Source organism: Phoenix dactylifera, chromosome 3 (genome assembly GCF_051530095.1).
Source record: "Phoenix dactylifera cultivar Ajwa chromosome 3, Ajwa_hap1_PhDact_Kaust_v1.1, whole genome shotgun sequence".
In the NCBI taxonomy this organism is placed as follows: domain Eukaryota; kingdom Viridiplantae; phylum Streptophyta; class Magnoliopsida; order Arecales; family Arecaceae; genus Phoenix; species Phoenix dactylifera.
Genome location: NC_143192.1, coordinates 23,784,067 through 23,811,900, shown reverse-complemented (window position 1 = coordinate 23,811,900; position 27,834 = coordinate 23,784,067). Strand labels below are relative to the sequence as shown.

Genomic DNA, 27,834 nt, shown 5'->3' with positions numbered 1-27,834 from the left:
TACCTTGCAAGTGAAATCAACTGATAGATCTAATTAATTTTGAAAATCTTCCTTGGAGTCTAATATTCCAAAATTATATTTTTATCAAAATTTATCCATTATTATTTTAAGAATAAAAATTTTAAGTCCCAGCACCCTTACGGGGCTGGCAAGTGGGAGTGTTCGACATCCTGGTCGGTTCGATCATGATAATCTCATCCAATCATGGTCGGACCAGGGTACAGGTGGCTCAATAGAAATTAAGGATGATTAAATCTAGCAATGCTCGATAAGGGCCAAGGTGGAGGTTGGGACATTGCTTGGCGACTAAGGGTCAGAACCCCTTTGCCAACATCGATCAAGGTCACTGAGGAAAAGCTCTTTTCTAACGTCCAATGAAACATGAGAGGCAGTGTAGAGAGAGAGAGGGGAAGAGAGAGAGAGGGGAAGAGAGAGAAAAGAGAGAAAGTGAGGAAACATAGCCTTTCTCTCCAACAGGGGGAAAGGAAGCTTGAGGGTGATGACTACTAGTTTGAGGCCCGATGGTCGCCACCATGGACGATGGCTAGCGCCAACAGATAGCCGGTGGTGAAGAATCAACCAAAAAAATCAACTAAAATAGGAGCTTCGGTCCTAATCCTAAGATCCACGACTTCTGACAATTGAGGCTTCGACCATGGCCATGAGCTATCTTGAGAGACTGGACAAGGGCTTCGGCGATAGGCAACAGTGACGAAGATGGCCATAAAAGGAAGAAAAGGGGCCGCAATGAAACTAAAATAGGGAAACCGAAGCAGAGCCCCCACTTCTCAACTAAAATCCGACGATTAGCAGGTTGGAAACCAAAAATATAAAATATAAAGAGGATGGAAACAAGGTCAATTTGAAGATTTGAGGTCTTTGGATTTTGACGAGATCTCGAGGCGGCACAAAGAACTAGTGCGGCGGACGGTGTTGGGATTGAGAGAAGAACAAAACACATGCAAATCTTTGACCTTAGCGACTGAGCCCGGGTGGTGGAGGTCAAAAAGAAGGCTAGACAACTTAAATAGAGCTGAAAACCAGCTCTTTAATCCTTCTTGGCGTCGGACTCCTATCGGAGTCGAGGGAGAGAGGCGACTCCCAACGAGAGTTTGCCTTTTCCCAACTTGTGTGATACATATGCACCCCAAGTCTGCCTCCTTGCACATGCAGAGCACATGCCGGGCCAAAAGAAATCTTTTTTTTTTCTTTCCTCTCTGGTTTGGACCACATGGGTTTCTTGAGCTAATTCAAGTTTTCCCAAGCCGGTCAATTGGACTAGGCCTAATACAATATCAGGCCCGAAAGGGCTTGGGTATTACACTATGTGAGGCAAGTTGAAGTAGTGGATAAGTTGTGTAGGTCTTGACACTAATCTTAATTTCTAGTATTTGAGCAGTTGTTTACTTCCAATGCCATATTAATTGTTTGGGTTGCATACATATCCTCCTTAAAAAAAAACACTAGGATTTGTCTAGCCGCTGCTCCTCAATGTTTTCTGTAAAAATATTGCTTAAGAAAAAGATTGATTCGATATTTAAGATAATAAAAAAAATTATGAAAGTTCTTTCACTAATCATGGGATTATTTTATTTTATTTTTCTTCATTTATAACAACCACTATATCTTATTTCATCGAAACATAGACTATAATATTTATTGTTATAGATACATATATGAGGGTATGTATTAGAAAGTAGAAAAAGATTAGAATCTCTTAAAAGCTCACGATAGATTACAATGATCAAGCTTTTTTGCTACTGCTATGCTCATAGGTGGAAGAACAACATCAATCATCCTCAAGCAAAATCATTGAAGAACTTCGAACCCTTCAGACTTATTAACAACCTCCACGGCCATGTGGTAGAAGGCTACCTCTTACGTTGTGTACCTTAAGTCACTTTTTTCTGGAGCTTCAATTTTTTAGAACAAGAAAAGATCTAGTGTATGGGGACCATCTTGTCACAGTAATTTCAAATCAGCCACCAGCTTGCACATAAAAAAATTTTCAACTCTAAAAAATAAACATTGTAAATCTCATACACTAAAAGATAAATGTTGCAAATCTCTTACAACACTTTTTTTTATATAATTCATAAAGCTAAAGGCAAGATCTGACTATTTTCATATACAAAAAAAATACAATGAAGGGCTGTCTATGGTGGAGAAGGAAGTCGAGGGAATGGTTTTGATTCGGGATGGAGAAGTAAAAAAGAGGGTCGAGAGAGATCGAAAAATTTCTCAAAGAAGGTAGATATATTAGTTTCCAGTAAAATTTGTTAATTTGTTACCTGCTTCCGAAATAATAGATACTTTCATAATTTTAATTAATTTTTAATTTAAATAAATATAATTTTGGCTAATCACATTAGCTAAATAGCTAAGTTAAAGATATTCATACAAAAATAGTATTTTGTGAGAGCATGCATGTAAATATCGATTTGGAGAGCATTCATGCAAATTTCAATATTTAAAAGGGTATTTATGCAAATCTAAAGATTTTTCTTGCGTGTATATCCCCCTAAATATATGAAATTGCATGAATACCCTCCAAAATTGCTATTTGCATGTATACCCTTATAAAAGTTTTTTTTGCATGTTTACCCATTAAGGGTATTTTTGTCATTTCAATTTTAAACCGATAACTTCTTAGTGGCATTAGATGGCATGAGTACATACAAAAAAAAAAGAAGGATATACATACAAAATAAGTGTTTGATGAGGGTGTACAATGTACATACAAATATCAATTTTGGGAGGCTATACACGCAAATTCTAATATTTAAAAGTGTATGCACGCAAAAAATTATTTGTTGTAGTTGCTTGCTAATATGAACATGAATAATAAAGCATGCAATTTGAGTGACCGATCAATATTGTTGTGATTGTTGTAAAAAAAATTATCATTTAATACTCATGGCAACAGTTGAAAGAGGTCCTGACATCCTGTCAGAATGCCAATATTTAAGATGTTGTTTACTTCTAATTTGTGTTAATTGTTTGTTATTTTGTATAGTTGTTTGCTTATTATAACAACCTAGGACCTCACCCAAAATGGCTAACCGGAAGGTATTATTTGGGTTCTTGGATCCTGTTTAAGTATCTAAGATTTACCCAGCGAATAATCGATGTGCGACTAAACATGCCCGCACGGGTCCTCACATACTTCCTCGTTCAAGCCCTGATGTCCTCGTCAAGCTAAGAGTTCAATTCCATTCAAATCTAATCACAAACACCACAATCGGCCTGTAGTTAGCCTCAATAGTCCGTGCTGCAGTGTCTCCTAGTTCACATAGGTTATGTGTCACGCCCCGGACCCGGATCCGTGACACGGCCGTGCTATTGCCGACTACCGCCCACAATAGCACGCAGCCTCATACATGGGTAACAGGGTAGTCAAAAGCAGTCAAACTTGCATATATCAAAATATGTGCATTACAACAGAGGGTATCTATAAGGTACAGAGCTTCTACATAGTTTATATACACAAAAGTATATTCATATCATCCCAAAAATAAAGAAGCCCTGTTGCAAAAGAAAAATGCTTCTAGCAGCTGTCACTGGTGGTGATCTGAAAAAAAAATGTAAATGAACAGACATGAGCTACACGGCTCAGTAAGTAATCCTGTATAATCTTGTTGAATCAACTAAAAATGCTAACCATGCTTATCAGGGTTTGAGAAGCTGACATGTATGCTATCTAATAAATCATCATGATAAAATATCCATGCTGAGTAAATAATTCAGTATCCTACATTAGCAAGGAATCTTGTATATGCATATATATATAAAGAAAATCGTGCCGCCGGCATGCCGTGGTCATACTCTCATATGCTACTGCGAAGTCGTTATCGGCCACTGGCGGGGCTCGCTCAGTTATTAGGCGGCCACTGGCGGGGCTGGCTCAGTCATTCTCGGCCACTGGCAAGGCCAGCTCAGTTGCATTCGATCAGTAGCTCTTAAGAGTCCGTAAACAATACTTCTTGTAGGTAGTACCTTATGGATGCTACGGCGAATCCATTATCGGTCACTGGCGGGGCCTGCTCAGTTATTAGTCGGCCACTGGCGGGGCTGGCTCAGTCATTATCGGCCACTGGCAAGGCCGGCTCAGTTGCATTCGGCCCGTAGCATCGAGAACTCTTAGGTACCCCTTGCAAGCAGTGCAAATAACTAGAGGCAATTCATCATCATTCTTTATGCTCATGTTAATGAAAATTATGACATGTAATTCCATTCATCCTACATGCATCATGAAATCTACATAAGCATGATATAAGCATAATCACCAATTATATGGCTAACGCATGCCACTCATATACATGATTCATAATCCATATCTTAGAATATAATGTAATCTACTTATTTCATAGGCATAATGGAAATCATAAAGCACATATAATCATAACTTGTATAACTAAAGCATGCCATATACATTCACCGTTCATAGCTTATAATTTAGGGTACATGACCTACAGTACAAGTATAACAGGTTAAATTTCATGCGTGATCCATAAAAGATTAGAGCAGGTTACTTACCGTGATTCGCTCTCTCCCATGTTTCTCACGTCCTGGTGACGAATCCTGAGTCACCTAAAATCACATCATAATAAGCAAATTATTTCCTTTTTATTTGTTTGGATCCTACCCGAACTATAGCCCAAGTCTAATGCATCCGTATTGGGGCTTTAATTGGGTCCATATGGGTTAATTGGCCTGCTAATTGGTCAATAAGCTTAATCTCCAACTTAATTGGGTTTAATTCCGGGTTTAGGGTCACTGTGGTCTATTTGGGTCTGAGTTAGGATTAATCTGGGGTCAATTTGGCCCCAAATTAGTCACATTGGGCTTGAATTGGGCTTATTTCCACTAATTTGGTCTGTTGGGACCAATCCCAGCCGAATTGGGTTTGGGCCTCATTCCATTTGGGCTTAATTTTGGTTAAATTTATAGTCTGGCTCGTCCAGGCTTAGCCCAATTTGATTGGGCTCGGATTTAGTCAAATTTGGCTAAACCCGTTTCCTTTTTCTTTTTCCTTTTTTTTTTTGGGGCTTAACGGTTTGCGGGTTCGGATTCGGATCCGACCCGCGAACCCGTCATCAGGGTTTTTCTCCCCCCTTCCAGGGGCTTCCGCCTTTTCGTCTCCCTTGCCTCCCTCTCTCCTCCGGCTCTCTTTCTCCCTCTTCTCTCCTTCGTTCTCGCCAGAAGTCCTGGGGGTTCCGGCCGATTTCTCGGCCTCCTCCTTTTCCTCCGGCCGAATCCACGGCCTATGCCTCCTTCCGACCTTTCCCTCTCCTTCTCTCTTTGTCTTTCTTTCTTTTTTCTTTGTTTTCACCGAACCCTAGCTTCCGGCCCTTCGTCCCCACTGAACCCTCCGTCTCCTCCCCTTCTTCTCTCGCAGGCGACCGGGGAGACGAGGCTCCCCCCGATCCACCGACCGAGGCGGGGTTTCCCCCCGGTGCACCGACGGAAGGGAAGGCCGGCCCTTCCTCTCTCCGAAGTGATGCCGGAGAGGGGAAAGGCTCGGAGATGGGTCAGGATCCGGGCTATACCCGAGAGCCTCCACCCGCTCCGTCCACGGCAAGGCATGGCCGGAGGGGATGAAGCCTTAAGGTCCGGTGAGTTCATTTTTAAATTTTCATTATTTTTTTTTCTTTTCTTTTCTTTCTTTTCTTCTTTCCTTCTTCCTTTTCTTCTTTGGTCCTTCCCTCGGGCACCACCACCTCTTGCCGGAGAGGAGGCAGTGGTCCGGCCGGGGCTGGTGGCCTCGTGGTCACGCCGGTTGCCGGCTTGGCCTGACCGGCGGCTCGGGGCTGCCCCCCGAGCCCTAGGGTAGCCGCAGCCGAAGCTGCGGTGCCTTGCTCATCTGCAGGCCGAGCCCAAATGGGCTCGGCCCGGGTGACCGTCGGGCCCGAGCCTGGGCCGCGGCCGTTCTCAGGCCGACCCGCGGCCTGTGGATCCGGCCCGGCCTGCGGCCTGTTGGCCTTTCTCCCTCCTCGGTGCCGGTTTCCTCCCCTCGGTTTCATTATTGAAACAGAGGGGAGAACACCCCACAGAGGGGTTTCTCCACTCTTTAAAATTTTGTTAACATGGGTTCATACCTGGTTTTGGTCGGTTGCAGTCGGGCAGTACCTCCTCCTAGTAGTCCCTCCTCCTTCAGAGCTTCAGGGCTTCATCGCCTTCGGCTCCAGGGCTTCGGCTCTCTAGCTTAGTGTTCTAAGGGGTCAGGGAATAGAGGGTACAATACTGGGGCTTAAATACTTTTGTTTAAGGGATGAGACCCCCTTCTGAGAGGTCCCATCCTCTCTTCCCCCTTGCTCCGGGGGCTTCCAGCTGCCCCCCCTTGTCTCAGGCCCGCCGGAATCGGCTGCCAGCAAGGGGGTGAGGTGGCGGCCCCCAGTTTTGCATGGGTGAGGGTCCCTCAGTGATGTCCCATCTTCCCCTATTCTCTGGTCCAGGAGCTCCCAGCTGCCCCCCTTGTCTTAAGGGCGTGCGGTGGCTCTCCCTCTGCCGGCCAGCTATGGCCCTGTCACTTCCCTTCTCAGCAGGAGGTGGCAACCCTTTCACGGTTGCCCCCTCTCAGTACTGCCCCTACAGTAAAATCGGGCCCCACTCCCCCCGTAACTGGGCCTTAAAATATTGGGCCCAGTTGGTAGTGGGCCAGGACATTACATCCTCCCCCCCTTAAAATAAATTTCGCCCTCGAAATTAAACATACCTCAATTTTGGAAGAGTTGGGGGTGACTTTGACGCATCTCCTCTTCAAGTTCCCAAGTAGCTTCCCGTTCGGTGTGATTGGTCCACTGGATTTTGACATAATGTATGGTTCGCCTCCGAAGAATCTGCTCCTTATCGACGATGCGTAGAGGGACTTCCTCATAGGTCAGGTCTTCATTTATCTGCAGGGGTTCATATTGTATTACATGGCTGGGATCTGGGATGTACCTGCGTAGGAGAGAGACGTGAAAGACGTCATGTACGCCTGATAGCTCCGGAGGTAAGGCCAGCTTGTAGGCGACCCTGCCTACTTTGGCAAGAACCTCGAATGGGCCGATGTAGCGGGGACTCAGCTTACCATGCCGCCCAAATCGAGTAACACCCCTCGACGGAGAAATTTTTAGAAAGACAAAGTTCTCCTCCAAAAATCCCACTTCCCTCCTGCCCTTGTCAGCCCATCGTTTCTGTCTGTCCTGAGCGGCCTGTAATCTCCGCATTATCAGAGGTACCTTATCCCTAGTATTTTGAACCAATTCAGGACCCAGTAATTTTCGCTCTCCAACATCATCCCAATGCAGAGGAGATCGACATTTTCGTCCATATAGAGCTTCATACGGTGCCATTTGGATGCTGGAATGGTAACTGTTGTTGTAGGCAAACTCTACCAGAGGTATGTGGTTGTCCCAGCCTCCGCCTAGGTCCATGGTACATGCTCTCAACATGTCTTCTAGAGTTTGGATTGTTCGTTCTGACTGACCGTCGGTCTGGGGGTGATATGCTGTACTAAGCCTCAATTCGGTACCCATAGCCCTCTGAAAGCTTCCCCAGAATCTGGATACGAATCGGGGGTCGCGATCAGATACAATGCTCACTGGCACTCCATGTAGGCGCACAATTCATCAATATATTTTTGGGCTAGCTTGTCTGTTGCCCAGTAGATACAACCCAAGAGGGGGGGTGAATTGGGTCTTTTAAAACTTTTAAGCTACTTCTAGCACTTTTTGATTAATTATGCTAAGTTGTATAGATGCACAGTGAAAGTTAAACTTAGCAACAGTTTGATGTATAGAATGTGACTTGATTGAATATGCTTGCAACTAAAGGATGCGCGGATAAGAGTTAAGCAAGCAATTTATCTAAGTAAGTAAGTGTGTTAGTTAGACAATAACAAGAAGCATTACAAACACAACAAACATATAGTGGTTCGGTGCACCCCAGCACCTACATCCACTCCCCAAGACCTCTTGGGAATTTCACTATAATCCTACAGATTACAGTTGGTTGTTTTACAAGCTCACAACCCAACTTGTTGTTTTACGAGCGCACAACGAACTCGGTCGGTTTTCACAGGCTCACCGACTAGAACCTACCGATTGTTTTCACGGGCTCACAATCCAACCCAGTTGGTTTTCCCAAAGGCTCACCAACCACAACCTTACAATGATTGTTTTCCGGGTTCACAATCAACCCGGTTGGTTTTTCCCAAAGGCTCACCAACAAACCTTAACCCCTTGATTCAATCCCTTGATTGAATCAAGTTACAAGATATTAAAAACAAAGTTTAAAACAAATCAAAGCTTCTTAAACAAGCAAATATAACAATATAAACAAATAGAGTAAAGAGAAGCCCTCAAACGAGTTTTGAAGATGAAGGAGCTCGGCTTCTTCTTTACTTGACCCTCTTCTGATTTGGCACGAAGTAGAGGATCACCGAGGCAGCACACGGATGGAGAGGAAGCTTTGGGATGCACTTGGATGCTCTTCTTCTCTCTATTTCACTTTGAGTGGCCCTTTTGTGTTTATGGGAGATTTTCCTTGTAATCTCTTTGAAATCTCTTTCCTAAATGTTCTCTCCCACTTCCATACCCTCTTCCCTAGCTCTCCTCTTGATTTTATAGCTTTAGAGGGAGTTCCAACAAAAATCTAGCCGTTAGAGACAAAAATAGAGCCGTTGGAATCAAGAAAAAACTAGCCGTTATGCCTCCCAGCGTGCTCGAGTCGACTCGGCTGAAGTAGGAGTCGACTCGGCTGAAACAAGAGTCAACCTGTGAATAGTAGTCTGCCGGCACTGTAGCTGGGAGTCGACTCCGCTGAAGTTGGAGTCGACTCGAGATCACTGTAGCGCTGAAAATCAACTCTCTGTCTTTTTGTTTGTTCTCAGTCGGAGTCGACTCGTAGAGTATCAGAGTCGACTCGAGAACTGTTTCTTGAAACTCTAGAGTGCCAGAGTCGACTCTAAACTTTCAGGAGTCGACTCGAGGACTATTCTTTTGAATTTTTCTTTGAATTTGCTCCTTCAACTTGAATTCTTTGAACTTGAAACTTGGGCCAATAAATTGTAGCTTTCTTCCAACTTTTCTTGAGAGCTTTGGAGGCCTTCTTGTGTTCTTCCAACTTGCTATGTTCCTTGCAAAATAAATATCTTTCTCCTTGCAACACAAACATTAGTATTTATACTTCAAGGTTTTGTGATCATCAAAATCAATCTTTGAATCAATCTTTGGGTCATCAGTCTCCCCCTTTTTGATGATGACAAAACTTGGAGTGTATGCAATATAAAAGATATTGTTTTCTAGAAGTAATACATAGCTGAGTTGCATGAAGTAGAAAACATGTAATACATAGCTGAGTTGCATGAAGTAGAAAACATATATATTTAAAACATACTTCATGATGATGCTTTAGATTTAATCAGCTTAACACAATCAACCTATTTCAATTTAAGCTGAGTTGGTGTTCAATACAAAACACAAAGCATTATGAGCATATACTTAGATATTTCTCCTCCTTTTTGACAACATCAAAAAGATAATGAAACATTAAGCACAAAGATAAGAATACTCAAATATTTCTTTTCCTTATTGTACTCTGATTTGCATGTCAAATTATTGCAAGGATATGAATCATATAACTCAAGGCAATAATATTAGAATCAGATTAATGAGCATAGATCAGAGCCAATTAAGATAATTTTAGAGCAGAACATATCGAATGTGATTTCAAGAAGTTTTCTAATTTGATACCACAGATAGTTTTCTAATCAAGTGTAGGTAGAATCTTTCTTAAGTTAATTCAAGAAGTACCACGAATGATATTCAAAGAAAGTTCGAGTGGAAATTTAACCTCTCTTCAATAATAAGTATGAAAGCTTGTTCATTTAAGATCTTTTGCCCAATCTATTAAGTATTTTATCAACATGAGAGCAATTTAATTAATTTTCAGAGTAAAAGATCAAAACTTATATACTTGAAAGACATATCATCATGTTGGATCATTAATTCTTAATGACTTCAAAGTTCTTTTATGATAATAAGAGCATTGGGGCACAAATACCAAAATATGAATTCATGCAGTTTTTGATACATCTTAGAGCTCTTTTACAAACTTTCTTTTATTCCTTTGGAAAATAAGCACAATTTGATACATATATAAAAATATGAATTGGCACAAAATTGAAGTTCTAAAGAGCAAGCTAATTAGGACTCACTAGTGAATTCCAAAATAGATTTTCTAAGAGATACTCAAGAAAATTCAACACGTTATTCTCCCCCTTTTTCATTAGATTAGAGGCTCTTAAGATCAACTATTTGAATTGCAATTTGGTTCATGATTGATGCATAAGACATACTAACCAAATAACAAGCCTCAAGGTGTATCGTAAAAAATTTTCTTTCTCCCCCCTTAATTGATCATTCCATTTAAAAGTTTAGAATTTGAAGATAATGTTCAATAAAATTGTCAATCTCAAAAATATATTTTCTATAAGTTTCAGCTTATTTTCATAAGACTCAAGGTTTGAGATAGGACTTCCTTTATAGAACTCATCTCAAGGTATAAACTTATTATATAATTAAAGCAAGTCTTGCTATATAAGGAGGTTCATAAAAATCAAGGTATGCATTAAAGTAACTTTAGGATAAGAATCTAAAGCTCCCCCTCAAAAGATGCATTCCTCTTTAATCATTCTTTTTTTTTGTTGAATTTCAGATTTTACTGACAAGCGTGAATAAACCTGAAATTCTATGATATCGAGAATGTAGAGTAATCTAGAACTGTTCAAAATTTATAGCAATCACTCTTTTTAATTCTTTAAGAACAAGTTATGCTTTCTCCTAATCTTAGAGAAAATGTATAGAAATATTAGTCAGAAAATGATTCATTTGAAGCTCAGTTTCTTTCAAAAGCATTTACATTTTCTTTCTTTTAGAATCATTTGAGTGAGCTGAAATATTTCTAGCTTTAAGATCATTCACTCTATATATATATATTCTGATGGAAGTCTTTAAGAATGTAGGAGAGAAAAACATGATCATTGAGGTATGTATATTTATAGAACTCAATTTCTTAATCACAGTTTTTCAGCAATGTATACATGAATCACAATAAATATTTTTAATATCAAAATAAAATCATATATTTAAAAATATTTGCTTGCAATCAAGATCATTGACAGACACATCATTTAGACCAATATTAGTATACTTTGAAGATAAGAAATGATATGTTTCGGATGCGTATCGGCGCAATCAACCAAGGCATCAAAATTAATTCTGTTTTTCTTAAATTAAGACTTTATTTAGAAATTATATGGAGTTTAAGCTTTTATACAAAATCAGATTCTGAATTACATAGGATTTTCAATAGAGGCTTTCAAAATCATAATTTGAGATATGTATCGTCCACATTATAGCTCATCTTAAATCATTACGATTGAAAACACATATTTCAAGCATATTCAGAATATTTGTATTTATGTTGAGTTTTGGTATGAGTTAGCACATTATATACCAAAGTTAATCAAGTTGAAGGATAAAACAAACTCAATTCATTTTGCCTAAATAGAGATATCCTTCTCTTCTCCTTTTTACAAATTTATTCAACTTTCAGATTTTAATGATGATTGTGAATGACAAATCTGAAATTTCTTTTCAATAATACCAAACAAAAAAAAATTTTATGTAGTATTCCAAACATTCAATCAAATTGTCCAAGCATGGAGCATTACAAAATATTGAGAACCCAAAATTCAAAGCATCATGCCATATGCAAAATATATTATGTGTTAAGTCATGCATTAGAATATTAAGAGTAAGCATATCAAGAATCAAAATGACTTGATTCTTCTTATATACTTTCATTAACTTTGTCTTTCATTTTTACTTTCTTATGCTCTACACTCTATTTGCTCCCTATCCGGTGGAGTTGGGAAGGGGCACGAGGTACTACCACTAGCCTCCCTCTTGTGCCGTCCCTAATATGCCCTACACCGAATAGTTGGGTCAAATAGTGCCGGGTACTACCACTAGCCTCCCCATTGGCACCATCCCTATGATGAGCAATATAGAAAGATTAAAATGTTTACTTCAAACTTTCCCTGTTTAAGTATAATTAATTATGGATTTTATCCCTTCCAAAAGAATGCTCACACAAGTCTTACAAATGTGCCGAATATATTATGTTTGTTTTGCTTTTCCTTAAGATTGAAGTATTTGCATTTACTTAGATTTTACTTCTCTTGAATAATATCCATTTTCTTTTCTTTATCTCTCTCTCTTTTTGTTATTCTCAAGTAATTTACATGAAGGAGCAGAATAAAGAGTTAATCTTATGTATCATATATATATATATCATGCAAACAACATTTTCATTATGCTCATAGATTCATAACTTCTCACAAGTTATTTTACATCAAAATTTTAAGCATATACTTGTGTATTTCATGGTTATGATATAGTCAAAGAAATAATTTAGTTTGGGCAAACCATGAAACAGTTTCTAAAAGTATAAGTCAGTCAATACACATATAGACATGATATCAAAAATTAATAATTAAAGAATTTAATCATGCCATAATAAGATTTAAGTTATTGACTTTGCTCAATTAATTTATGAGAAAGATATCTAAAATTACCTATTCATTATATATTCTTCAAGCCAAACTAGATTTCTTATGTGTGAACTTTTGGCTGAAGAAGATCCTCTCTCTTGTTTGCATGTGAATGTTTATTGTATCTTATGTGGAGGTGTCCTTCAAGTTGAAATCTCTCATTTTCTTGCTCAAGGATCCTGCATTATTAACAAACTCCTTTTCTTTCTTGAAAGAAAGTCTTTAGTTTCTTTAAGATACAAAATATTCATTCAACATATTTCTTAACTAGATGACTCAATATAAGATATGACAATAATCAAATGTTGAATCGCTTTACTCAAGAGATTGCCTAAATAAAAGCAAGCACATGTCACTTGAACTAAAGAGATAGTTTCATTAACCAAGATGGTTCAAGGACAAGCATGTGAGGCAATAGGAAGATTCATCAAGGTCAAATCAAAAATTTTTTTTTTGTTTTTAGAATCAATTTAGCTTAGATTCTATTTGCTTAAGATAATTATCAACAAGACATGCTAGCTAAGTTTTAATCAACTTATCTTAAACAATTGTTTCTATCAAAATTCAGATAATGATTTATTTGTTATCAATAAAATATGATTCATTAAAGTTAGATTGAAGTCCTGCACAAGGTAGCATAATGAGAATACAATCTGGTCTACGAGCTGTATGATAAAATAATTATTCTATCATGCTTCAATACAGCTTTAAAACAATAGATCAACTTTGCTCATTCTTTTCAAATTCTACAAGATGGGGTCATAGACATACCTTCTTCATGCCAATCTTCTATGAGAGTTTTCTTGTGGACTAACTTTGGTCAATGAAGATCCCCTTTCTTGTTTGTCTTAATTTGGAGTTTGAGAGAAGATGTTAATTCATTCATCATACATATTTCAAACTCACCTTACATGAGCTAAGTAAAATCTTCATATAACTCTTCATTAGTAGAACCAAAAATGATGTCATCAATGCATACTTTGAGCAAATAAGATATCACAAATTCTTCTTTTTGATGTATAGATTCATCACTATTACTTTCTATCAAAAAGGTTACTTAAGCTTTTATATTATGCTTTTAATGCTTGTTCCAAATTATATATTGCTTTAACATATTTGTAATGAGTGTTTTCAAATATGGTGGTTATTTAACATAGATCTCCTTTTTAATGAAATAACCACATAGGAGTGCATTCTACACATTCATTTGACAGAATATAAAGCTCATGAAGCAAGCAAATGATAATGGTGATCTTTACTTCTAATCATGCAAGGATTTCATCAAGATCTAATTCATCTTTTCTTGATTGAATCTTTTAGTAGTCACCAATTTTTCTTCATTAAGTGCATTTCTGAAAACTCAATTTGGTTCTAATTATTAACAAGTTTTCCGATTTTATCGGCAAGATTTCAAATTCTCTCTCTTTTAAAAAATGATTTAGTTTAACTTGACCAATTATAATCTTGCTCATTCTTCTTAAGGTGTTTTAGTTTTAGATTGTTATATGCAAGCAAAAAGATTAACATATACACATATAATCTGATTTTAGTGACTTGATGAAAGATCATTAGTCTCATAAAGAATAAAATGAATTGATATTTCTACAACTAGGATCTTTTCATTGAATATTATATATGCATTGCTTGATGAATGATATCCAAAGATAGAAGTATCTTTATCAGATTTGGCATTATTTTCAAAAGAATATATCAAGCATAACGTGTATGACTGAAAATTATGAAAGATATGCAATGGTTCATTTTCCATTTTTCAGAAGATCAAAAGGAGTTTTCATCAAAAAATAGATCTAATAGAAATCATATGTATGACAAGCAGTGATGGTAGCTTTTTAAAAATTATTTAAGTAGATGACTATCATACACAATTGTCTTTTTCATTTCTTCAAGAATTCTATTAACCCTATTTTACTTAAGGTGTCCTTGGTGCTGAAATAATTAATTTCTGTATAAACTTTATCAGGATTTTGGTTTTCAACACTGTGCCATGATACCTTCACAGTTTGGAAACCTTTATCATTTGAAACACTTTTACAAGATTTAGCAAATACAGAAAATATTTCAATTTTATTTGCCAAGAACAAATCCAATGTAAGCTTTTGAAAACTTAGTGATGGAAACAACATCTTTAGATTTAGAAATTGATTCTTGTTTGTTTCCTTAGTTAACATGCATAGCAAACTTTGGCCTTTCAGAAGATAATCTAAGTAAGCCAATGGCAAGGTCTTTTGAGATTAAGTACATACTAGCATGAGTTGATTTTATATGCCAAAGATGGTTTCTTTAATCTTGGTATTCATAGTGCACATATTCAAAAGCATACCAAGTACACATTATCATATCTATGATCAATAAACAATAATGCCATGGATAAAAACTCTCAATCAAGCATATAGAGAATTCATAGAGTTATTCTTAATAAATTGATTAATCATTTAGCAACTTATCCAATAGTGAGTAGAGCATACTATGAAGTGATTTGATTATAAAAGTATTTTCTATATCACAAAATTGATCAATACTTGCAATTCATATTTTAATCAAATACTAAGGCAAAATAATGATAAGATGCAAGGATTACTGACTTCATTATTATTTTTGTTAATTACTTTTCATAAGTATATTTTAAGTTTCATTTGTTCCATGGGTATCTTGGCACACCTATGTTTACATCCTCATATTTTCATTTTGGGTACCCAAGCTTGCTTGGGTCCTTGAGAGTTAGGACATATGGTTCCTTTTGGAACCCAAATCTGTTTAATAGTAATAACTTTACCATTTGATTTAATTGTGTTAGAACGATGGGTAAAGTTGTTATGCCCATTCTTTTCATGTTTGAAATAAGTTATCTTATTTAATGGTTTGCTTGATGCATTGATAACCTTTTTCTCTAGAGATTTATTGTTAAGTAAAGGAGTCAAGCCAAGTTTTGATTTATCATAAGCAACATATTGGCTTTCAAACATCAATTTTAATCGTTCTGAACTTACAGTGAATTTGTTAATAAGAGATTTTGATTGGTTAATTTTTTCACTTAAGTTTTGATTTTCTTTAATTAAATTCTGATTTTTCTGAATCAATTGTTCTGAATTTATCCTTAAGCTTTCATTTTCAGAATTTAGTTTGTCATATATTTCAGCAATAGAATTTCTTTCTTTTGAGATTTCGAGATTTAGCTTTTTAAGATTTTTATTTTTGATAGCTAATTTTCTACATTCACCATACAAATCATGAAAAGCATTTAATAGTTCATCATAAGAATATTCTTCATGAAATTCATTTGGTGTAAAATTAGATTCAGATTCTACTTTATCTTCTAATGCCATAAAACATAAGTTAGTTACCTCTTGTAGTTCATTGTTGCTTCTAGCTTTCAATTTTTTGCTTGACTCTTCCTTGGTCAAGGCTTTCTTGCTTTTTATCTCTTTCTTCCTTTCTTCTTGCTTCCTCTTCTTCTTTGTCTTTAGGAAGCTTTTGAATTTTTTTGTTGTTCTTTCTTCCTCGAGTCGACTCGGGTTTACTTGGAGTCGACTCGACTGACTTGAGAGTCGACTCGAGATCTTCGGGGGACGTCTCGTTCTCAGAGGCCTAAAAGATGATTCTCTGTCTTTTGAACTGTTCTGCCTCGGAGTCGACTCGGGCCTTGTCGGAGTCGACTCGGCTGACTTGGGAGTCGACTCGGAACTACTTGGAGTCGACTCGTTCACAGGGTCTTCAAGACTGTGTCTCTGCCTTTCAGACTGTTCTTCTCTAGGAGTCGACTCGGACAAACTGGGAGTCGACTCGGCTACTGTGGAGGATTCTGCAATCTCATTGTTAGTACGCAATTGAAGCACATGTGAGCTAATCTGAGATTTATCATAAATATTTTCTAAAGTATCCCAGATCTCCTTAGCAGATAAGCATGCAGAAATTTCATTAAACTTCGTTTCATGAATAGCACAATATAATATGTTCATAGCATTAGCATTCAATTGTGCTAAGTCCTTTTCATTAATAGTTTGAGAGAGTGTGTGAAGGTCATTTATTATGATTTTCCATAAATAATAGTTTTGTGATTGAATAAAAATGCGCATGCGTATTTTCCAATGTGTATAGTTTATGCCATTAAATAGTGGAGGTGTATCAATTGATTGTCCTTCTCCTAGAAAACTATCTATTTGAGTTGTCATGATCTTTGGCTCTTGATCGTGAGATCAATAATTAATCTTAGAGCACCTGCTCTGATACCACTTGTTGCCCAGTAGATACAACCCAAGAGGGGGGGGTGAATTGGGTCTTTTAAAACTTTTAAGCTACTTCTAGCACTTTTTGATTAATTATGCTAAGTTGTATAGATGCACAGTGAAAGTTAAACTTAGCAACAATTTGATGTATAGAATATGACTTGATTGAATATGCTTGCAACTAAAGGATGCGCGGATAAGAGTTAAGCAAGCAATTTATCTAAGTAAGTAAGTGTGTTAGTTAGACAATAACAAGAAGCATTACAAACACAACAAACATATAGTGGTTCGGTGCACCCCAGCACCTACATCCACTCCCCAAGACCTCTTGGGAATTTCACTATAATCCTACAGATTACAGTTGGTTGTTTTACAAGCTCACAACCCAACTTGTTGTTTTACGAGCGCACAACGAACTCGGTCGGTTTTCACAGGCTCACCGACTAGAACCTACCGATTGTTTTCACGGGCTCACAATCCAACCCAGTTGGTTTTCCCAAAGGCTCACCAACCACAACCTTACAATGATTGTTTTCCGGGTTCACAATCAACCCGGTTGGTTTTCCCCAAAGGCTCACCAACAAACCTTAACCCCTTGATTCAATCCCTTGATTGAATCAAGTTACAAGATATTAAAAACAAAGTTTAAAACAAATCAAAGCTTCTTAAACAAGCAAATATAACAATATAAACAAATAGAGTAAAGAGAAGCCCTCAAACGAGTTTTGAAGATGAAGGAGCTCGGCTTCTTCTTTACTTGACCCTCTTCTGATTTGGCACGAAGTAGAGGATCACCGAGGCAGCACACGGATGGAGAGGAAGCTTTGGGATGCACTTGGATGCTCTTCTTCTCTCTATTTCACTTTGAGTGGCCCTTTTGTGCTTATAGGAGATTTTCCTTGTAATCTCTTTGAAATCTCTTTCCTAAATGTTCTCTCCCACTTTCATACCCTCTTCCCTAGCTCTCCTCTTGATTTTATAGCTTTAGAGGGAGTTCCAACAAAAATCTAGCCGTTAGAGACAAAAATAGAGCCGTTGGAAGCAAGAAAAAACTAGCCGTTATGCCTCCCAGCGTGCTCGAGTCGACTCGGCTGAAGTAGGAGTCGACTCGGCTGAAACAAGAGTCAACCTGTGAATAGTAGTCTGCCGGCACTGTAGCTGGGAGTCGACTCCGCTGAAGTTGGAGTCGACTCGAGATCACTGTAGCGCTGAAAATCAACTCTCTGTCTTTTTGTTTGTTCTCAGTCGGAGTCGACTCGTAGAGTATCGGAGTCGACTCGAGAACTGTTTCTTGAAACTCTAGAGTGCCAGAGTCGACTCTAAACTTTCAGGAGTCGACTCGAGGACTATTCTTTTGAATTTTTCTTTGAATTTGCTCCTTCAACTTGAATTCTTTGAACTTGAAACTTGGGCCAATAAATTGTAGCTTTCTTCCAACTTTTCTTGAGAGCTTTGGAGGCCTTCTTGTGTTCTTCCAACTTGCTATGTTCCTTGCAAAATAAATATCTTTCTCCTTGCAACACAAACATTAGTATTTATACTTCAAGGTTTTGTGATCATCAAAATCAATCTTTGAATCAATCTTTGGGTCATCACTGTCCAATGAGGTTCCAACCCTAAAAGGTAGGAAGTGGGCTGACTTTGTGAGGCGGTCAACAATCACCCACACTGCATCATTTCTTTTTACTGTTCTTGGGAGCCCTGTAACAAAGTCCATAGTTATATGCTCCCATTTCCATTCTGGAATTTCTAGTGGCTCTAGTAATCCTGCCGGCCTCTGGTGTTCTGCTTTTATCAGCTGACAGGTCATGCATCTGGCAACATATTCAGCTACTTTTCTTTTCATACCTTTCCACCAGTAATGCTCTCGGAGGTCTCTGTACATCTTGGTACTGCCGGGGTGGATGGAGAAACGAGATTGGTGGGCTTCTCTTAGGATCTCCTTTTTCAATTCAGCATCAGCCGGAACATATAATCGATGACCAAACCTCAGGGTACCATCTGGGTGAATCTGGAGTTCGGGTCGTAACCCTTTCTCTACTTCATCCCTGAGTTGACCTGTGCATACATCAGACTGCTGGGCGATCCTTATCCTGTCGGTCAGTGTCGGTTGTATCCTCAGAGTGGCCAACAGACTCCTTGTAGTTTGTGCAACTACTTCGACTTGTAGCCTATCCAGATCCTTTTGAATCTGCGGCTGGGCGGTGAGTAGTGCAGCTAAAGTCACCGCTGACTTTCTACTCAGAGCATCGGCCACCACGTTAGCTTTGCCTGGATGATATTTAATACTCAGATCATAGTCCTTCAGAAGTTCCAACCATTTTCTTTGCCGCATATTCAATTCTTTCTGGGTAAATATATATTTTAGGCTCTTATGATCAGTGTATACCTCACAATGTTCCCCATATAGGTAGTGTCTCCATATCTTCAGGGCAAAAACCACTGCAGCCAACTCCAGGTCGTGGGTCGGATAATTCTGCTCATAGGGTTTCAGCTGTCTGGAGGCATAAGCTATTACCTTGCCATTTTGCATTAATACACAGCCTAGCCCAGTTTTGCAAGCATCACTATAAATAGTAAATTCTCCATTTGTGGATGGCAGAGTTAAAATTGGAGCAGATACTAACCTCTGCTTTAACTCCTGAAAGCTTTTCTCACAACTGCCATCCCAAATAAACTTGGCCCGTTTTTTGGTCAATCGGGTCAAGGGAGTGGCTATCTTGGAGAATCCCTCCACAAACCGTCGGTAATACCCGGCTAGTCCCAAAAAGCTTCTAATTTCCTTGACGTTGGTGGGACAAGGCCAATCTACCACTGCTTCGATCTTCTTGGGATCCACCGACACTTCATTCTCGGAGATCACGTGACCGAGGAATGCCACACTGTTCAACCAAAACTCGCATTTGCTCAGCTTGGCATATAACTTTTTCTTCTGAAGGGTCTGCAGTACCATTCTCAACTGAAGTTCGTGCTCTTCCCTGCTCCTTGAGTAAATCAGTATATCGTCAATGAAGACTATCACGAACTGATCTAAATTCTGCTTGAAGACTCTGTTCATTAAGTCCATAAAAGCAGCTGGAGCATTGGTTAGTCCAAATGGCATAACCAGAAATTCATAATGTCCATACCTGGTTCGAAATGCAGTCTTTGGCATGTCATCAGGCTTGATTTTTAACTGATGGTAACCGGACCGCAAATCTATCTTGGAGAAGACTTGGGCACCTTGCAGCTGGTCAAACAGGTCATCAATCCGAGGCAGAGGATATTTGTTCTTTATAGTTATTTTGTTTAGTTCCCGGTAATCGATGCACAGTCGCATGCTCCCATCCTTCTTTTTTACAAATAGTACTGGGGCTCCCCATGGAGACACACTGGGTTGAATAAACTTTTTATCCAAAAGTTCTTGTAATTGTGTCTTTAATTCTCTGAGCTCAGCAGGGGCCATTCGATAAGGAGCCTTGGAAATAGGTCCTGCTCCTGGTGTGAGGTCAATAGTGAATTCGACCTCGCGATCAGGGGGTAGTCCCGGTAATTCCTCAGGAAAAACATCCGGATATTCCCTGACTACCGGAATATCTTCTAGTTTGATCTCCTTTTGGGTATCCACCGCACATGCCAGATAAGCCGTACGCCCCTTTTTTAGTGCTTTGGCGGCTCGCAAGGCAGAAATGAAATGCAGTGTTGAATTACATTGAGGGGGTGTATCGTCATTCAGAAAGAACTCTGGTTCCCCTGGCATCCGGAATACCACTTTCTTATGGTAACAGTCAATATAGGCGTGGTACTGGGACATCCAGTCCGTTCCCAAAATAATGTCGAAATCATGCATGTCAAGCTGTAGAAGATCTGCCTCTAACTCCTTTCCTCCCAACTGAATTATGCAGTTCTTGTATTTAGTGTCGACTATTATTGTTTCTTGGAGGGGTGTGGCAACATGCAATGGTTCTATTTTCTCAGATGTGCAATGTAACTGTTTGGAAAAGCTAACCGACACAAAGGAATGTGTAGAACCAGAATCAAACAAAATAGAGGCATCAATCAAATTAATTGGCAGTGTACCTGTCACCACTTGATCGCTCGCACTGGCGTCCTGGCGAGTCAGCGCGAACCCTCGGGGGTTGTTCCTTGGCCTCTGGCCCTCAGGTGCAGGAGGTCTGGGGGCTCTCCTTGGGCAGTCACGTGCTATATGTCCGATCTGCCCGCAGGTAAAACAGGCCCCAATTTTCCTCAGACATGACCCACTATGATGCTTGCCGCAGCTGGGGCAACCTCGGTTCTATCTTTTCTTAATCATAGACCCCTTGATGCCCCTGGGCCTACTGCTCTGTCCTCCTGCTGGCCTGGCCTTTATCAGATCATTTCTTTCTATGTCAGGCCTCATCAAGTCGGCCTCAACCTTCAAGGCCCGGTCCAGCACGTCTCTGTAGCAGGTGAATAGGTGAGAAGATATCCGGGATCTGATCCTGTACCTCAGCCCCCGCTCGAACCGGCTTGCCTTACTCCTTTCATTGTCCATGAACTGGGGGCAAAACCGGCCCAGTTCGTTGAATTTGCTGGCATACTGTAGGACGGACATCTGCTCGGACTGCGTCAGTGTCAAAAATTCATCTTGTTTCATCTGGCTCACTGAGTCCGGGAAATACTCTGCATAGAACAGCCTCATGAAGTCCCTCCAAGTTATCCTGCTGGCAGGGTATGCTGGTTCCATGGTTGTCCACCAAAATTCGGCGCTTCCTATCAGCTGGGGAATGGCCAATCGGACCTTTGTTTCTTCAGGGAACTGGAGTGCTTGGAACATCTTCTCCATTTCCCGAATCCATGTCTCAGCTGCTATCGGGTCCGATCCGCCGTCAAATACTGGTGGGTTCAACCGTCGGAACCTCTCATAATAGGAGTTAGCTGGTTGTATGGCAGCCAGTTGCATCTGCTGCTGCTGCTGGAGTAACTGCGCCATCAACTGGTATACCCCAGCTAGATCTGCGTTGCCTGCCGCAACGTGTGGCGTATCCGGAGAGTCTGAGAGGTAGCCAGGATGTGGGGATGCTGACGGTACCCTCCTATCGTCATCCATATCTTACAGTGGTTACTGCAGCCAAAGTTTAACGTAAGATCAACATATCTTGATAAGCCATAATATTCTTAACTACCCATTAACCCAGATGTTTACAGTTATGATCGTGTTAAACCTAGAGCTCTGATACCACGAGATGTCACGCCCCGGACCCGGATCCGTGACACGGCCGTGCTATTGCCGACTACCGCCCACAATAGCACGCAGCCTCATACATGGGTAACAGGGTAGTCAAAAGCAGTCAAACTTGCATATATCAAAATATGTGCATTACAACAGAGGGTATCTATAAGGTACAGAGCTTCTACATAGTTTATATACACAAAAGTATATTCATATCATCCCAAAAATAAAGAAGCCCTGTTGCAAAAGAAAAATGCTTCTAGCAGCTGTCACTGGTGGTGATCTGAAAAAAAATGTAAATGAACAGACATGAGCTACACGGCTCAGTAAGTAATCCTGTATAATCTTGTTGAATCAACTAAAAATGCTAACCATGCTTATCAGGGTTTGAGAAGCTGACATGTATGCTATCTAATAAATCATCATGATAAAATATCCCTGCTGAGTAAATAATTCAGTATCCTACATTATCAAGGAATCTTGTATATGCATATATATATATAAAGAAAAATCGTGCCGCCGGCATGCCGTGGTCATACTCTCATATGCTACTGCAAAGTCGTTATCGGCCACTGGCGGGGCTCGCTCAGTTATTAGGCGGCCACTGGCGGGGCTGGCTCAGTCATTCTCGGCCACTGGCAAGGCCGGCTCAGTTGCATTCGATCAGTAGCTCTTAAGAGTCCGTAAACAATACTTCTTGTAGGTAGTACCTTATGGATGCTACGGCGAATTCATTATCGGTCACTGGCGGGGCCTGCTCAGTTATTAGTCGGCCACTGGCGGGGCTGGCTCAGTCATTATCGGCCACTGGCAAGGCCGGCTCAGTTGCATTCGGCCCGTAGCATCGAGAACTCTTAGGTACCCCTTGCAAGCAGTGCAAATAACTAGAGGCAATTCATCATCATTCTTTATGCTCATGTTAATGAAAATTATGACATGTAATTCCATTCATCCTACATGCATCATGAAATCTACATAAGCATGATATAAGCATAATCACCAATTATATGGCTAACGCATGCCACTCATATACATGATTCATAATCCATATCTTAGGATATAATGTAATCTACTTATTTCATAGGCATAATGGAAATCATAAAGCACATATAATCATAACTTGTATAACTAAAGCATGCCATATACATTCACCGTTCATAGCTTATAATTTAGGGTACATGATCTACAGGACAAGTATAACAGGTTAAATTTCATGCGTGATCCATAAAAGATTAGAGCAGGTTACTTACCGTGATTCGCTCTCTCCCAAGTTTCTCACGTCCTGGTGACGAATCCTGAGTCACCTAAAATCACATCATAATAAGCATATTATTTCTTTTTTATTTGTTTGGATCCTACCCGAACTATAGCCCAAGTCTAATGCATCCGTATTGGGGCTTTAATTGGGTCCATATGGGTTAATTGGCCTGCTAATTGGTCAATAAGCTTAATCCCCAATTTAATTGGGTTTAATTCCGGGTTTAGGGTCACTGTGGTTTATTTGGGTCTGAGTTAGAATTAATCTGGGGTCAATTTGGCCCCAAATTAGTCACATTGGGCTTGAATTGGGCTTATTTCCACTAATTTGGTCTGTTGGGACCAATCCCAGCCGAATTAGGTTTGGGCTTCATTCCATTTGGGCATAATTTTGGTTAAATTTATAGTCTGGCTCGTCCAGGCTTAGCCCAATTTGATTGGGCTCGGGTTTAGTCAAATTTGGCTAAACCCGTTTCCTTTTTCTTTTTCCTTTTTTTTTTGGGGCTTAACGGGTGCGGGTTCGGATTCGGATCCGACCCGCGAACCTGTCATCAGGGTTTTTCTCCCCCCTTCCAGAGGCTTCCGCCTTTTCGTCTCCCTTGGCTCCCTCTCTCCTCCGGCTCTCTTTCTCCCTCTTCTCTCCTTCATTCTCGCCAGAAGTCCTGGGGGTTCCGGCCGATTTCTCGGCCTCCTCCTTTTCCTCCGGCCGAATCCACGGCCTATTCCTCCTTCCGACCTTTCCCTCTCCTTCTCTCTTTGTCTTTCTTTCTTTTTTCTTTGTTTTCGCCGAACCCTAGCTTCCGGCCCTTCGTCCCCACCGAACCCTCCGTCTCCTCCCCTTCTTCTCTCGCAGGCGACCGGGGAGACGAGGCTCCCCCCGATCCACCGACCGAGGCGGGGTTTCCCCCCGGTGCACCGACGGAAGGGAAGGCCGGCCCTTCCTCTCTCCGAAGTGATGCCGGAGAGGGAAAAGGCTCGGAGATGGGTCAGGATCCGGGCTATACCCGAGAGCCTCCACCCGCTCCGTCCACGGCAAGGCATGGCCGGAGGGGATGAAGCCTCAAGGTCCGGTGAGTTCATTTTTAAATTTTCATTATTTTTTTTTTCTTTTCTTTTCTTTCTTTTCTTCTTTCCTTCTTCCTTTTCTTCTTTCCTTCTTCCTTTTCTTCTTTGGTCCTTCCCTCTGGCACCACCACCTCTTGCCGGAGAGGAGGCAGTGGTCCGGCCGGGGCTGGTGGCCTCGTGGTCACGCCGGTTGCCGGCTTGGCCTGACCGGCGGCTCGGGGCTGCCCCCCGAGCCCTAGGGTAGCCGCAGCCGAAGCTGCGGTGCCCTGCTCATCTGCAGGCCGAGCCCGGTTGGGCTCGGCCCGGGTGACCGTCGGGCCCGGGCCTGGGCCGCGGCCGTTCTCAGGCCGACCCGCGGCCTGTGGATCCGGCCCGGCCTGCGGCCTGTTGGCCTTTCTCCCTCCTCGGTGCCGGTTTCCTCCCCTCGGTTTCATTATTGAAACAGAGGGGAGAACACCCCACAGAGGGGTTTCTCCACTCTTTAAAATTTTGTTAACATGGGTTCATACCTGGTTTTGGTCGATTGCAGTCGGGCAGTACCTCCTCCTAGTAGTCCCTCCTTCTCCTTCAGAGCTTCAGGGCTTCATCGCCTTCGGCTCCAGGGCTTCGGCTCTCTAGTTTAGTGTTCTAAGGGGTCAGGGAATAGAGGGTACAGTACTGGGGCTTAAATACTTTTGTTTAAGGGATGAGACCCCCTTCTGAGAGGTCCCATCCTCTCTTCCCCCTTGCTCCGGGGGCTTCCAGCTGCCCCCCCTTGTCTCAGGCCCGTCGGAATCGGCTGCCAGCAAGGGGGTGAGGTGGCGGCCCCCAGTTTTGCATGGGTGAGGGTCCCTCAGTGAGGTCCCATCTTCCCCTGTTCTCTGGTCCAGGAGCTCCCAGCTGCCCCCCTTGTCTCAAGGGCGTGCGGTGGCTCTCCCTCTGCCGGCCAGCTATGGCCCTGTCACTTCCCTTCTCAGCAGGAGGTGGCAACCCTTTCACGGTTGCTCCCTCTCAGTACTGCCCCTACAGTAAAATCGGGCCCCACTCCCCCCGTAACTGGGCCTTAAAATATTGGGCCCAGTTGGTAGTGGGCCCGGACATTACATTATGGGTCGGGTCTGCTCTGATACCATTTATAACAACCCAGGACTTCACCCAAAATGGCTTACAGGAAGGTATTATTTAGGCTCCTTGATCCTGTATAAGTACCTAAGATTTATCCAGCGAATAACTGATGCGGGACTAAACAGACGCCCGCATGGATCTTCACACTTATATAACATGAATGGTAGAGCATGCCATTTGAGTGATTTATCAATGTTGTTGTGTTCCTTGTAAGACAAATTATCATCTAATGCTCTTTATGACAGCTATAAATGTAAAATTGTTTCCTTAATTTGGATTTTCTTTTCTTCTTTTTGTTTTTAACCTTCTATCTATTTCTTTTATGTTTAATAATAACTTACCTTCAATATTTAATGATACAATCAGACTTCTATATTTAAGCTTCTTCCTTTTAAGTGTTGGACTTCCACATATGCACGATGAAGTTCCCTAGTGACGTGCACAATACTAGTGCTTTTTAGAATGTTGCATATCCCAAATGAGGACAATAAACTGATTTCATGTCATAATAACAATATGATCGATTATTTAAAAAAATATTTAATTATTGAATGATTTTCTGAATTAGTCCATGTAAATGAGTCAGTCCATGATCATCCAGTAATTCGTGTTTTATATGCAAAGTTTACGACTTAACATGTTATTCTTTTCCTTTTGGCATACCGGAGGAGGGAGAGAGAGAGAGAGAGGAAGATCCACATGCACTATGATTATCTAGGTCCAAATAGGGCTGCAAACAATTAGGTCGACCTGTGAACCAACTCGGTCCCGACCCAAGTAGACCTTACCTCGTCCATACTTCTTTTACTTAAATAAATGTATGAATATTTTAGAAAGATTATATTGTATATTCTTGTTATTTGATTTCTAATTATTAGTTATTTGAATTCCTTCCAAATATTTGACTAATTTAGCAGATTTTTTTTTTTTGGAAGTCTTGGTTTTTGCCTCTATCTGAATTGTTACCAAGCACTAAATTGTGTCTCTTTTTCATGTTGCTAGAACTGGTGTACGTGTGCGTGTACATGTGCATGGGCGGACCAGCAGGTGTGCGCTCATGCCCTTGGCTATGGGCATATGCATGGTTGTCTGTCAAGGGAGGGGGATGAGGTGTGGATGTGTGTGGGCATGGGGTGTGCATGTAGGTGCGGGCGTGGGTGTGTGAGGAACTGGAGGGATGGGTGTGGGTGTGTGCATGTGTGCGTGTGGGTGTGCATCCATGCATGCCTGTGCTCCTGTGTGCGTGTGGGTGTGCATCCATGCATGCCTGTGCCCATGTGTGCATGTGGCTGTGTGCATGGGTGTCAGCATGTGCATGTGCATGCATTCGTGCAACAGGCAATGTGTGGGTGAGTGGATGCATGCACAAATGCATCCATTGTGCATGTGTGTGTTTATGTGTGTGTGTGTGATGCTGAAGAGAGAGATGCTTCGTTTAAGTCAAACTTGGAGCCTCTGTATGGTGCATATGCTTAGGAGATGGATGCCAAGGGATGAAAATTATACTAGAATTCTTGCTTTCGAGGTTTAAAAGTAAAAGTTATTAATCATTTTGAGACCATTTTGCTTCTCTTATGCAAAGAAGATCTCTTACCTGATAGGAATAGTGCAGCTGTAGTATTTATGGTATATTAAGGGAATCATAGAATCCAGTTTCATTCCATTTGAAGTTGTATAATCATCATCTGTTAGCACTTAACTACTTTATGGATATTCAGAACATTTTCATTTGAACCTAATTATCTTTATTAATGTTGTGGTAATATAGAAGGAAGGGGTTTTTGAATTTCAAGGTTGGAGCAATTTTGAGTGTGTATTGAATGTGTAACTTTCTGCAGTCAGTCTTAGTCGGCATGATTCATCAACGTCTGTTCACAGTGCTGCAACATTTTTCACACCCCCATCAACAGTTAGATCTGTATCTATGAGAGATATAGGCACAGAAATGACTCCAATTGCTAGCCAGGAGCCTTCTCGGACAGGAACTCCTGTGAGAGCAACGACACCAATACGCAGCCCTACTTCTTCTCGACCATCAACTCCACAAAGAACTGCTCCAAATGCAAACCCAACCGAGTCAGCTGATTGCCATGTGGATTCCAAAAACACACAGCTATCTGAAAAGGAATTACAAATGAAAACTAGGAGAGAAATAATGGTTCTTGGCCAACAATTGGGCAAGACGAACATAGCCAACTGGGCAAGCAAGGAAGAGGAGGAAACAAATGCATCTGTTTCACTTAAGACTGTATCCGTAGATCAGGCAGCTAAAAGTGTTATAGAGGCCCGAGCAACAGCCTGGGAGGAGGCAGAAAAAGCCAAGTATCTGGCCAGGTAGTTTTACAGTAAGACTCAGTTTGCCTGTGTAG

General features: G+C 40.8%; 1 protein-coding gene across 5 annotated transcripts in view; it reads left to right on the top strand.

Moving 5' to 3' along the window:
- The window catches only part of LOC103723115 (uncharacterized), a 53,693-nt gene that overhangs the window by 8,950 nt on the left and 16,909 nt on the right, over positions 1-27,834 (top strand). For all 5 annotated transcript variants that reach the window (XR_016399798.1, XR_016399799.1, XM_088717918.2 and 2 more), the window contains one exon: positions 27,304-27,799. Coding sequence is in view for 3 of the 5 variants with exons in the window: in XM_088717918.2 (XP_088574044.2) it covers positions 27,304-27,799 (496 nt within the window). In the remaining 2 variants the exon portion in view is untranslated. The remainder of the gene's footprint in view (positions 1-27,303; positions 27,800-27,834) is intronic.